Source organism: Leuresthes tenuis, unplaced genomic scaffold, assembly GCF_036924035.1.
Source record: "Leuresthes tenuis unplaced genomic scaffold, fLeuTen1.0.hap1 SCAF_2, whole genome shotgun sequence".
Classification (NCBI taxonomy): Eukaryota; Metazoa; Chordata; class Actinopteri; order Atheriniformes; family Atherinopsidae; genus Leuresthes; species Leuresthes tenuis.
Genome location: NW_027325356.1, coordinates 23,688,514 through 23,701,524, shown reverse-complemented (window position 1 = coordinate 23,701,524; position 13,011 = coordinate 23,688,514). Strand labels below are relative to the sequence as shown.

General features: G+C 38.6%; 1 protein-coding gene across 1 annotated transcript in view; it reads right to left on the bottom strand.

Annotated features, from left to right (window-relative positions):
• Positions 1-12,638, bottom strand: part of LOC140302021 (ephrin type-A receptor 6-like) — a 67,830-nt gene extending 55,192 nt beyond the window's left edge. Inside the window, exons 1-2 of the mRNA XM_072380753.1 lie at positions 11,783-12,638; positions 52-116 (exon numbers count right to left, since the gene is read on the bottom strand). Of these exons, the coding sequence (XP_072236854.1) occupies positions 52-116; positions 11,783-11,861 (144 nt within the window). The 5' untranslated portion in view covers positions 11,862-12,638. The remainder of the gene's footprint in view (positions 1-51; positions 117-11,782) is intronic.
• Positions 12,639-13,011: the final 373 nt, after the last annotated feature.

Genomic DNA, 13,011 nt, shown 5'->3' with positions numbered 1-13,011 from the left:
AAGGACAATAAAAAAAACGCAATTGTGAAATTAAATGCTAACGTCACTCACCCCATTGACAGGATAGGTCTTCCAATCCAGTTCTCCTAGCACTGTTGTGGTGTCCAACAGAACCACTGAAGAGCAGGGTGATGAAAAAGAAAGTCATGGAAAATAGAGGAGAAATGATGGAAGAGCAGAAGAACAAGAGAGTAAGCAAGAAAGAATGACAGGAGAGAGCAAAAGGGGGAACAAAGTGAGTGCAGGAGAAGTTGGACAGTGAATTTAAAAAGAAGAGAAATGGAGGTGACAAAACAGGAAGAAAGCACACAACAGTTATCAAGTTGTCGACGAGGGGCTTACAGAGCTGTAAAGCCCTAATCAGATTCAACCATCTATGAAATAACAGCTCTTAGGAAAGTCTAGGACAACACTAACAATCCGCCTTCCATCTGGCCAAAAGTCTAGAAAATGAGTACTCTCCTTCCTAAAGGTCAGAAGTTTTCTGCAACCTCATATCAAAAATAAGCTAAAGAGGAGTAAAGAACCACTATAGAAACATCAAACATTCAGTTTAAGCAAATGTTATTTGACTGGCAAGACAATTTTCTTAAAAAATTTAATTAAACACATTAATTGAAAATAAATAGAGTGCAGTATGCCAGCTTTTATCAATGATGACAGAAACATTATAACATTGATTTCAGTTAATTAATCGAGTTTCAAAGTTGACAACACAGCCCAGAATCTCTGCGAATTACACCCACATTGCACGTCTCTGCACCTCGAAATTTAGGCCTGGTTTCAATTATTGCAGTAAGCATCAAATGAGTGCAGATGGGGGGGCCGTGTGTGTAAAAATGGTGTTCATGAAGGTTGAGACCGAAAGCGATGTGACCTAGAGTCAATTTTGTATTTCCATTCAACCCAACATGCATCACTCTGGACAGTGGGACAAAATTGAAGCACCATCAGTGAGAGCATGCAAACTTCACTCAGAAAGTGGGGCTCTAAACTCTGAACCCACATGTTTTGAAGTGACAGTTTAAGCTACTGCATTTCCTTTGCTGTTGTTAGTCTGCACCTGCTTTTACACATTTCCTGAATTCATTAATGAACTCTCACCAGTTATAAATATGGTTTGTTCATACCACTCAATATGACAATAAAAACGATCTATAAAGCACTGCCACTACAAGCCGTAGATGGTAAATATGAGAGTTTACACAGTCGTGGTTATGACCATCACTGTCATGCACTTCATTTCTACACCTCACATGCAGTTGCTCTCACAACCACATATTCTTGGGCATTGTGGCTGTGTCTGCCTGCATGAACAATTACCACATGGGCACATTTTAAGAAGGAGGACAGTCTCGCAACAAGCTACAATCTAAATTTAATCAAAACGAGCCATCATCCAAGCTGGACAAGTAGAGTCTCTCCTATAAGCTCTACGTGAGATGAAGTCGCACAGTTTCGGTGATGATGCTTCTGATGATGATAAAAGTTTGGTCTGGAAACCTTTACTGGTGGGGTTTACGCTCAACAGCTTACTGCATAACTGTCCTAATAAACAGGAAATACTTCTATTCATTTCTAGACATTGTGGTCTACTTTACTAAGACTGGAAAGAAAAGGTCTCATAATTTGTGATTCAGGAAATTCAAAGCTGTGAATATTGTTTTTTGATGTGGTGCATAATCTAAATATGAGTATACATTGAATCTTGTGCACACAGAAGTATTTTGAGCATGATGCATGGATCCTATAAATTCATGTTAGGGCAATCGAGTTCACCTCACAGACTTCACAGATCACTGTCGTGTGCACGCACGGATAACAGGACAGCTTATGATGCTTTAGAAAATAACCAAGGAAAGATGCACATAAACAGAGAAACAGAAGAAGTACTTAGATAATTAACAAACACAAATAAAAGAAAAAATCATTAAAAACCAAACCACTGAGACTTAGATTATTTTAAAAACCTAAATTGCCTTGAAGAAACAAGGGTTAAACTCACACACTGAGTTATGCTGTGTTTTGGGTTTGGATTTTTTTTTAGGGGGGGGTTTCTTGAATTTAAATAATTTCCTAATCTGCTAGTTAAGCATTAGTCATGGTGACTTGTAAATCTGTTGTTTCAGTAAAGTTCTTCTTTTATGTTTAGTTGATATTTGCTCCATTTTTTCTTGTTTTTTTTTTCTGGTGAAATATGTATCCCTGATTTTTGTCTAGTTTTGCTTTGTGTCTGAGATTCACACCTGGGTTCCATTTTGCTGAGGAACCTTCCTAACTGAGTGTGAAAAAAAAACCGCTGTTGTATCTGAGCAGCAGCCATAATAAGAGCAGTTTCAAATCTTCAAATGCGAAGAGGGATCCAATGTTCCGTTTAAGGTCTTTAGCATAAGATACATGAGATCAACCTTTATGAAAGAAAGGAGATAATTTTGTCTCATCATTCCTTGTGGCTGTAACTTTCAAAAGTTAATTTTATCCAGTTGATCTGACTGTGTGGTAAAATTTGAGAACAGCAGAGTGAGGGTGAGAAGCCTTTTTAAAAATGTTCTTTCCTTTTGAAATTGCAAACTTTGATAAAGTAATATTATATTGCACCTTTGACATGATGTATGCAATAACCTTTTTGTAACAACGTGATTAGATTGAGTTGGATAAAGTATCTGAAGCGCATTTTGATAAATATTTATTGAAGGTTTGTAGTTTCAGTGCTGCAGACACAAATCACAGCTTAGTGAAATGTGGTCAGATTCTCGCTGCAGCGTAGTAGTCTTTCCTTCAGTCCTTCAGAATTTTTTTTACTGTCTTTCCTTGACCCAATAACATTTTTCATCAAGGCAAAGAGCTCAGGATGAGATGATAGCTGAACACTTAGCTGACTGTCTCACTGGCACCTTGGTGCTGATTAGTAACTTCAGTAAATATGCTCCTTAGTTTCTTTTCATCATTGCCCGACTATTGTATTTATATGTATGTATTTCTCGACTGATTGTTCCAGTACAGTCTGGTTTCTGCCAGTTTGTTTATCGTGTTTGATTATTATTGTAGTTTATTTTCTTGGTATTCCTGCCTCACTGTGTTTCGTGTTTAGTTTAGGGTATTGGTTTATGAACGTCTTTTGTTCTTTATCTGGATGCCTCCTGGAGTCATCTGCCTTGGGTCCTCATATCTACCTCATGACAGTTCTGTTTGCTGTTTCAGGTTGAAAGTGCAAAAAAGAAGTAAAACAAAAATTTTCCAAGTTAAGCAAAACAGCCTGCAAAAGCAACTGAATCAAATCCTTTTAACTTGTTTAATAATGCCCTGACAGCAATAAAGTAATATACATTACTGTACAAAAGTCTTGACCCACCCAATGTGTGATATACACATTGGGTGGGTCAATGGGTGGGATATACACATTTGCAGGACAAAGGAAAAAGGGGAAAAGTGATTTACTGAAACACGTGGAAACAAACATGCAAATACAGTATACAGGCTCAATTTGGCAGTTGTACAATTCTAACCAGCTTGAAAGTCAGTGTTTGGTATGCGCATCTCTATCTTTCGACACAGCCTGAACCCTCTTAGACAAACTTTGTAAACAGGTATTTAAGTAGGCTTCAGGAATAGTTATCCAGGCTTCTTGAAGGACATTCTAAAGCTCTGTTTTGGATGTTGACTTCAATATTGTTGGGGTTCGGGCTCTGGGGAGGATTCATCACTCAATGAGACCTGTTGCCACTGATTGTCAGTCCAGTTCTTGTGTCATTTGGCCTACCTCCATTTTTTCTCCCTGTTTCTCTTCCTTAAAAATGTCTTCTTGACATTCATGACTATTCCTGATGAGGCTTCAGTGAACAGGGCATGGATCAACTCAAGGTCTAGATATATCTCTCAGGTCAGTGAGGACCGTATAATAGTATATTTTGATTTCAGTGATGTCTAACCATAGCAACACAGTCTAGTGCAGGCACAGCAGAACAAAAAGTGACAATGCTATATTTACTTTCTATCTTTTCTATTTACTTTCCAAACCTGTATTCACTAACAACATTAGTACTCTCCAGTCAGGACCATTAATCCAATAAATCACACCTGTGGGTGGGCCTTCAACTTGCTGTGAATGGATATTAATTCTCCATGACAAAAGGCATACCTTCCATCCACTGGCACAAAAAGAAAAAGACAAAGTCCCCTTTCAATACAAAGGGGCACTGCGTGGTTTCCTCTCTTCATGAAGCTGTGATCACAAACAAAATATTAGCTAGTCATTTGGGGTGGAATCATTATCCACCTTAGAGATTAGATTTGTGGTCGTGCTGAGAATTAATGAGTCTAAAAGCTAATCTGACATACTGATCATTTCAAAAGACAAAAGCATAGTGTCTGATCTCTGTCATTAGTGTCTAGTTATGTTTTTACATGCACATATTGACAAGTGTGTATTTGCATGAATATGTGACTGCATAGTGTACATACCAGTGTAACAATCTGTAGCTGTCTGCACTCTGGTCACAGCTCAGGCATGAAGAGAGCCATTATCTGGTCCATGCTAAGCCCCCCCTGAGCCAATTTGATGTGATGAATGTGCAATTTCCTTTGTCTCCACACAGCCAGTTAATTACAATCTCTATCAATAAAGTATGTCCCACTTCAGTGGTCGACATTATGGACCAAAGAGTCACATCTTCAGACGACCTATCTCTCCAGTGTGCAGAGGACTTCGCCAAATCTGGACTTATTTAATGAGGATGAGTCTGTTTTGAGAACAAGCCAGATAACCAGAGAAGATACACCTTGAGAGAGACTAAATTAACCACTTTAGTATTTACAGAGACTTAATTTAGCCTGGATTCCCAGCTGGTAATTAAGGACCACATTATAATAAGGTTGCCTTGCCTCTGTTCAAAAGGAGGACATAGAGAGATGTAGGGAGGCAGAGACAGACCAAGAGACAGAATTATATTGATTTCTGACAAAATTAGAACAATCTTTCATAATCAGGAGCAATGTTCCATGGCATGTTTGACAGCATCAAACTTTTCCATCAGCTCCCTTTACCGATTGTCTGTCCCTCTCCTGCACACAAACAAAGCCACACACACACACACACACACACACACACGCTCACACACATACGTGCACACAGGCACAGCAATGCAGTCATAAAATAATTGAATTCTACAAATATCTTTGGAGCCAGGATACAATGGCTCGAGACAACAGTAGTGAATTTGATACACAGATTTTCTCACTCAAGTCATGAGCACACACACACACACACACACACACACACCAATCTACATTTTTCACGGGGCCAAATCATATTAAGCTTGTCTGATCTCTGCAACTGTATATTCTAACTTTTCCTGACTACAGAATAGTGTAGCAGCTTAGATTAGCAGGTGGGCACAAATGATCTATATGGCAGTAAACTGCCACTCACAACAACATCAGTGCACAATGATGACCGAACAAACACTGAATACGCAAACTGAAGTGAGTGTATCTAATAATTACTATCAATGACTGAGCTCTAGTCTGACTTATTCACTGGATGTCAAAAATTGGTAGAATGTCCCCATTGACCATATATTTCGCACAGACTGTTTTCCTCCCTTTCCACCACTTGTGTGTTACTATTTTCAAAATCCCCTTTGCTTTGAGTAACAACAACAGCGGTTCTGGGAGTGTATACGTTGAAAATGGCAGATTTTGACACAGATTTGGACTGTGTAATAAGACAGACTTCCTGTGTTCATACAGGGAATGTTTGTATAGGTCTAGACAGAATATATTTACAGCGGCTTCCTACTCATCCCACCAAAACAAGTTACCCCTTGAGACTATTTTGCACAGACACCTTCGCTGCTTACTGGCCTTAGCAACACCCTGGACAATTATGATTGGTTGAAAAAGAATACAAACAAGCAAAAGAGTTTTTTCTTGTATACCAGAACTTAAAATAGATGCAGCCAGACCAGTTGCACTGACACAGTGCTACAGTATGCTATATTCACCTGTGACACACACTAGGTTTGGTTAAAGCTGCATAAGACAGAAATATCAGGGGAAAAAGGGCCAGATGTATAAAATGTTTCATGACTCTAACCGTATGTGCGCACACAGGCAGAGATGCTTATATGAATTCTTTTCACCAGATTTATAAAGCAGAGTGTACACATGGTCCTCTTTTATAAATCTAAATCATCATGAAATCATATGCATGTGCACAAACCTGATTTCTATTTCCACTTTTAGCGTGAATGGATGCTGACGTTCCCCTAATTTGTCCTTTGCAAATGAATGACAAGACATTGTTTGCACCACAACTAAATAGTCATGATAATGAAAACAATAGAAAGTAAGTTCAGTTTCACAGTTTATGTGAAACACACTCACAAGTAAAAGGAAAAAGAGAAAATCTTTTTTTTTTCGATGATCTCAGTCCTGTAATCACGAACAGAACGAAGACTAATTAATTCAAGTAAGTAGTGATCAACTTTTTAAGTTTAGAGCATAGAGCCCTGCAGTGGTGAAAAAAAGAGATGGCTCAATTAAAACTAGTTGCCACAATGGACATCAGCTCACTCATCATATCAAGACTGCAGCAGAGGACCAACAACTCCTGTTTTACCTGCAATGGATGAACACTCAGCCTGTACAGTATAACATGTTGTTTGGAGATGATCAAGAGGGAGTGTCAGATGTTCAGATGGATCATGGTTTGCTATTTTCCTGAACGGCTCTGTGGAAGCTGATGAGACAATCTTGTGCCAAAAAAATCTTAACTTAATGATTTTTCTTTTCAAAGTTTATTCAGAGAAACCTTCCAGTGCCATTACAGTAGACACATAGCTATATTTATTGCATACACAATTACTGTAAAAAAAATTGCAATGTGAAAACTGAATGAATGAGAAAAAAAATCAGGAAAGAATTACTATCATACTGAACAATCTCTGTGAAATTGTCTGTTTTGTTTCATGTTAATTATATGGTCTGCTTTTCCACATCAGAATCATTGGTATGAACACACGTGTACACATGGTTTAAATGCTTGAGTTGTGTACATTCTCGCTGCACTTGCTTCTTCTACTAATACTAGTTTGTGAGCAGGAAAAGGAGCCATACACATGGTTTTTGTGTGTGCACCCTCATCCTATGGCTCTCCCTTCTTCTCTCCCTTTCCTCAGCCCCTCTGATAGTACTCGTTGTATGTAGAATGTTGCTCATTGGCCACACTTCTTACTCTTTGCATGAACTTTTTTATTTTATTTGATACTTCACCTGTACTGTTCATAAAAGGCCAAAGTCTCCTGACTAAAAGCAAAGCTAAGAGGAGGAGCACAACTGATGTCTTTTGACCCTTTCACTCAGAATGTTCTGAGTGGATATTATGGAATTTTTACTAGTGGTGCTAAAAATCCAGGTTTTCATGTTTTTTCAATCAAAGGAACCATCATGATGTGACACCTTTGTTGCCGTCGGTTTGATTGATTAGCAATTAAACTTATTAACTGAGCTGGTAAAGGCCTTGCTTTGACCCAAACTATGCAGCAACTGACCTTTGAAGCTTCTCACAGAGAACGCTGTTCTGATTTGGATTGTCAGTAGTCACTGACTACTACTTCTGACAACAAAACTTTATTGCATGTAATGAAGACCTAAGCTCTGACTTCACTTAACTCCAAACATCTTGGGTGTGTGCGTGTTTATAGAATTTAGACTGCAGGTTCTTTATAGTAATCTGCTTTATCTTTAAATAAACCTGAGACTTTTTTCACATACAGACTCACATCTTGTCCTAAAAGGTAGTTTCCAGAAATGTGCTTTCTGTTGTTGACGCCTGAACAAAACAGTTGATTCAGCAAAATGGGAAAAGTTGTATATCCTCTCTGTAAGAGGCTCATTAACACTGAAAAAAGCTAGACATTATGTCAGAATCCTCAATTATATAAGTATTTGGTTGAGGATATTTAAGTAGACAAGTACTTGGCTGAAATCTCCCAGAGAGACAGCCATTATTTTTTTCTTTGCAGTTTCCTGGATATGGCTTCAGAAAGCCACCGGGGAAGTATGAATTATTATTTTCTATATAGGATGATAATAAAACTGGACAGCAGCATCTAATTCACCTGATCCAGAACATAGATGATGCAGCCTCCTCATTTTAAAAGAAAGAAGTTTTGTATTCACCGAAATCCTCCTTCAGCTACTGTCTGGTGATAGTAAAGCAGCTGTTCGTGACTTAAATTCATCCAAATCACATTTATGACAGCATCTGAATAACTGTTAAGAGGACTCCTCCAGCTGCATAGGACGTCTGTATTCATTCAGTTTTCTATAAAGTCATCCCAATATTCAACAAAATTGAACACTAAGCCGCAGGAAGCTACAGCAGGGGAAAACACTAAAGCATTATACGGTGGGACACAGGCAGTAAAAGTATGAACATAGAAATAACGATTCCAAACAGTGACTGAAAACAAAAGCAGCAATACATGAAATGAGAAGAAACAGACAACGGTTCCATTTGGGAATCAAACCACGGTCTTTTGGTTAAGTCTTTTTTAAGTTCTTTTTGCTCTGCTTTCCTTTTCCAACTCGCAAATGTACGTTCTTCCACAATTTTTCTGTGGATCCCTGAAAATTTGTCGTTTTCTCATATGAACCAAGTATTTTGAAACATGGAAATCTAACTGGCCATTTTTCTAACCCTAATCATTTATGATTGGGAGCAAAGTAGAAACTGAATAATGTCAAAGCAGCGAAAGTGAAAGAATTACGCAAAATTTGTAGCTGTTGTGGTAGCTGAACTTTTCTCTCTCATGAGCATTTTTATGCAAGTTAACAGCGTCATAACGTTGCAAGCATTAAAGTCATCACAATGGGACAAGAGTGGAAACATCACCAGTAGCACGACACGACAGGATCGGTGTCATAATAGAGAACTGAAAAAGGGAAACTTTACATTCATTGAGGCTTTTTAGTGAAACTGCAACATACTTTATTGTGTTGCGTTGTGATGACTTCTGTCTGCAGTTATATCGTTAGCAGCTTAGTTGTCATGGACACATGAATGCAGTCATCCAGTTACAGTAAGTAATAAGTTTGCTTTAAGGGGCCAGAGTGGATGGTAATGGAACAAAAACAATGCAGATCCTTTGACCAATAGAGTGTGGTTTGACTCTTGTGAGTAACCACTGAAGTGTTTTTGGGGGTTATAGTTACTCCTGTTTTTAGTCACCATTTGTTTAGGTTTAAGCACGTCATTTTTTTATTATTGGTTTCAGTTTGTGTGTGATGGAAAAAAAATAACAGAACTTGATTTTTAGTCTTCTCTGAATGAATGTACTTTAGGCCTTTTTACAGAAGCAGCAGTGTTGTCATCTCCACTTGGGCTGGACTCATCATCCTCGTGATTAAACTGACTCTCTGACAGATCTACTTCTTAACACTGTACATTCAATGGCAAAAAGCTTGTCCTTTAATGTGGAACCGGTGTTTAATTACAACACATTGTGTGGCTCCATGACATAATACACTGTTAAGAAGTCATGCTTATTTTATGACACCAGTCTGCCATTACAAAAGATGTCATAAATATTTTTTTATGAAGATGCAATCTCTTTGTGATCCTCTTAGAGAAAAGCTTGATTTGTGCTTCGGCACAGCATTTATGCTGTGCATGACATGTGCACACAGATATGTTGCTAAATGTCACAGCAACTCAGATTACAAGCTTAACTGATCCGCTTGCCATGTCGTGTTTACATGTCACATTGTTTTCCTTAAGGTGAACTTGTTGAAACAAAATCATAAAATGTAGTGATTGTGTCTGTTATAAAATAGAAATACTTTATCTAGCATACTGCCTGCATTGTCATTTTTTCCCATTTTCATAGTTGTCATCATACACATCATCTCCTCCAATGTGTTACTAAATGCAGTGTAGAGGAGATCAAACTGACTATTGATCCAACATATTAATATCAGTGAGCGCTACCTTTGCACTCAGAACTATTACGTTGAAACTAGCATCATCTGTTTTCAATCATCATTGTTTGACACACACAATGATATTCAACACACTGGCATTGAATTTCCTCTGACAGCAGGTGGTTTGGCCAGTTTTTTGCAGAATAATATAAAAATGCCAAGACATGAACATGGAACTAATCTATTACAGAAGTATATATGCAAAACAGAGCAGCCCATTTACTCCCAAGTATTCTAAGGAGAATGCTGACTTTTTAGCTGGCGCATGCAGCTTCAGTTTTTTTTTTAATTACATCATGATCGTGCAGCACAAGAGAATGACCCATTTATAAAATTCTTGAATGCTAAAAGCTTATGCCATGACTGTATTATTAAAACAACGCAGCATAATCTTATCATTCTTATCTTATAATTATTATCGCACAGACCTGCTTTACCTTCAACATAAATTTATTCTTAGACAAAATAACATTGAAAAATTTTGACCTAAAAATAATTAACCAAACTAAATGATGAATAAATAACTTCTTATCTAAGCTCAAAATGCCAACCCCTCTCCCTTTTTCTAATATCTACATGGCTAACGTCTATTGGCTTGTTCACTGTATATTCTAAACACTTCACATTCTCGTTTCTTCAACTTTCCACTGTGTGCACCCCCTCCTCTTCAAGCCTGTCACCATCACAGGTAGACAGATATCCCGGAGGGAAAACACAGACATATACACACACAAGACACAGAAAAATGAAGCGATGGAGACTCTGACATTTGGCCAGTGAAAGGGCTGCTGTTGTCTTTCAGAATGCGTATCCTAAACATTGAACATCCAGGGAGGAACATTAAGCTCGCCTTTGAAAATGTGCAAAGTGGAAGATGTCAGGAACAGATTACATTTTGGCAACTTTTTCCTCATGTGACATTGCACAGCTGAGGAAAGATAACATTATCATGTCTTCTGTTTTCTCTGCAACTGGATACATTATCCATGTGACTTGAGACAAATTCTGAAAAATGAAATATTATTCTGATGAATTTCATCACAACCAGTGGCCCCACACAATAAGATCCATGTGTTTCTTGTGATATGTGTTTGTGAGGAAACCTCCTGAGACGGAATATACAAAAACCTGTTATATTTTCATACAGGAACATATGCGCTCATGTGGGAGACCCAGAGTAAGAAAGAAGCAGCAACAACAGTCTCACCTGACAGTTTGCCAGAGGCTGACATTTGCTGTAACATTGGATGGTTCCTATGGCTCTGGTGTTGTTTATATGCATCTTAGACTTTGGAGGTAAAAGAGAATCACAGATTCACTCCACAATTTGGCTGATAGAGCCTCTGTCTGCATTTTTGTATCTGGGCATCAGTCTTTTAATTTCAAAACTGAAATACTTCAACTTAAACACTTTCTTACATTCTTTAAGAAAATGACATATATTTGTTCATGCACTTTATCTACATTCAGTAGTAGGCATCTTTCAAAGCTCAAACGTGGAGGAAAAACGTATAGTCTTTCATTAGGTTTGCTCTGTAACCTGCACTTGATAATTGGTTGATCATGCATGTTTGTTTGTTGCTGTTTTTGTCTTTTATGTCGTTTGACAATTTCCCGGTACATCCACCATCCAACCAACAAACTGGAGCCTACATCTGACCTATCTCAGATGAGTGAGGGCATTGTGTTATTTATGCTTGGGGAAAACCAGGGTAATTTACTGTGAAATTGTATAGTACATATATTATACACCACAAGATTTGTCCATCCTCGCACTTACTGTGATGGCCGCACTCACCTTGGTTCGATGTTCCGGAGTCCGACAGGATACTTTTAAGCAATAGCAAAAACACGCAGCATTTTCCAACGGAGCACATCGTTGACTCAGAAACAAGTGCGAGTCCTGAATAGATCCACAAAAAGAAAATCTAAGAATGTGTCATGGAAAAGGTGCCTGGAATCCTCTCCCAGTGGGTCACAGTCAAATCCACAGGGGTTCTTTTCCTCTTGCTTTTTTCCCCCTTTAGCCAAGAATATAGAATTTCTCTATGGGATCATCGACAGAAAAAACGATCTAAACGAGTCACAGAGTTAAAGAAAAAAATATATCACTTGGAGTACTATAATAAGGAAAAAAGAAATTAGATTAATAGAAAAAAAAACTAAATCTCAAAACGAATACAAGTCGACGTCGGCAAGTGTAGATTGAGACAAAAGTGTCCCAAGGCAAAGCTCCTCAAATAATGTTACTGTGGGCTTTTATTCCAAATGGAGATAAAAAGACAGAGAAGGCAACATCTCGGACTTTCCGCCTCACTTTCAGCCGGCGCGTCCCTCGCTGCGCCTCTGTATCACTGCGTGTATCTCCCCCTCTCTTCCCAGCTGAGGAGAGATGCTCCTGCGCAGCCTAAGTAGTCGTGTTTTACACCACAAGCATGGATTTAGAAGCCAAGTCCACGCTTGCAAAGACAACTTGTCCTTTGCGAGATGTCACGATTCACAATTCTCACTTTTCATCATGCAGAATGCGTTGTTTCCACCAGAAGGAAAGTGCGTGTTTCTGCCGTGTTATTGATTCCAGGGGACGTTGATGGAGGGAAATATGAAGCCATTATTAGACTGCTGTATCAAGCCTTTGCTGTAGGTTTTGCCTGCATTGGATTATGTTGGAGGAATAGTAATGTGTCTGGGGCAGTTCCTATTTATGGTGGCAAGGGAGGAAGGAGAGCAGGCATACACACACATGCACACGCACACGCACACACACACATCGACGTGGGTGTCTGCTCATTAGAAAAAGACCCGCTCAACACTTTTTCTGGGCTTTGGGTCAGGTATATCCAAAAACAAAGACTTTTATTCTCACTTCAAACACTTCTAGCCCTCCTGACTGATGACCTGTGGACTTCACAATGGTGGAGATGACTGTTAATGGAAGTCCGCTGGGATCTGCAGTCAGGCAGAAGTTACAATGACCTTTCTGACTCCAGAGTCACAGCTGAACTGGTAAAGGATAAAGGTGCTGCT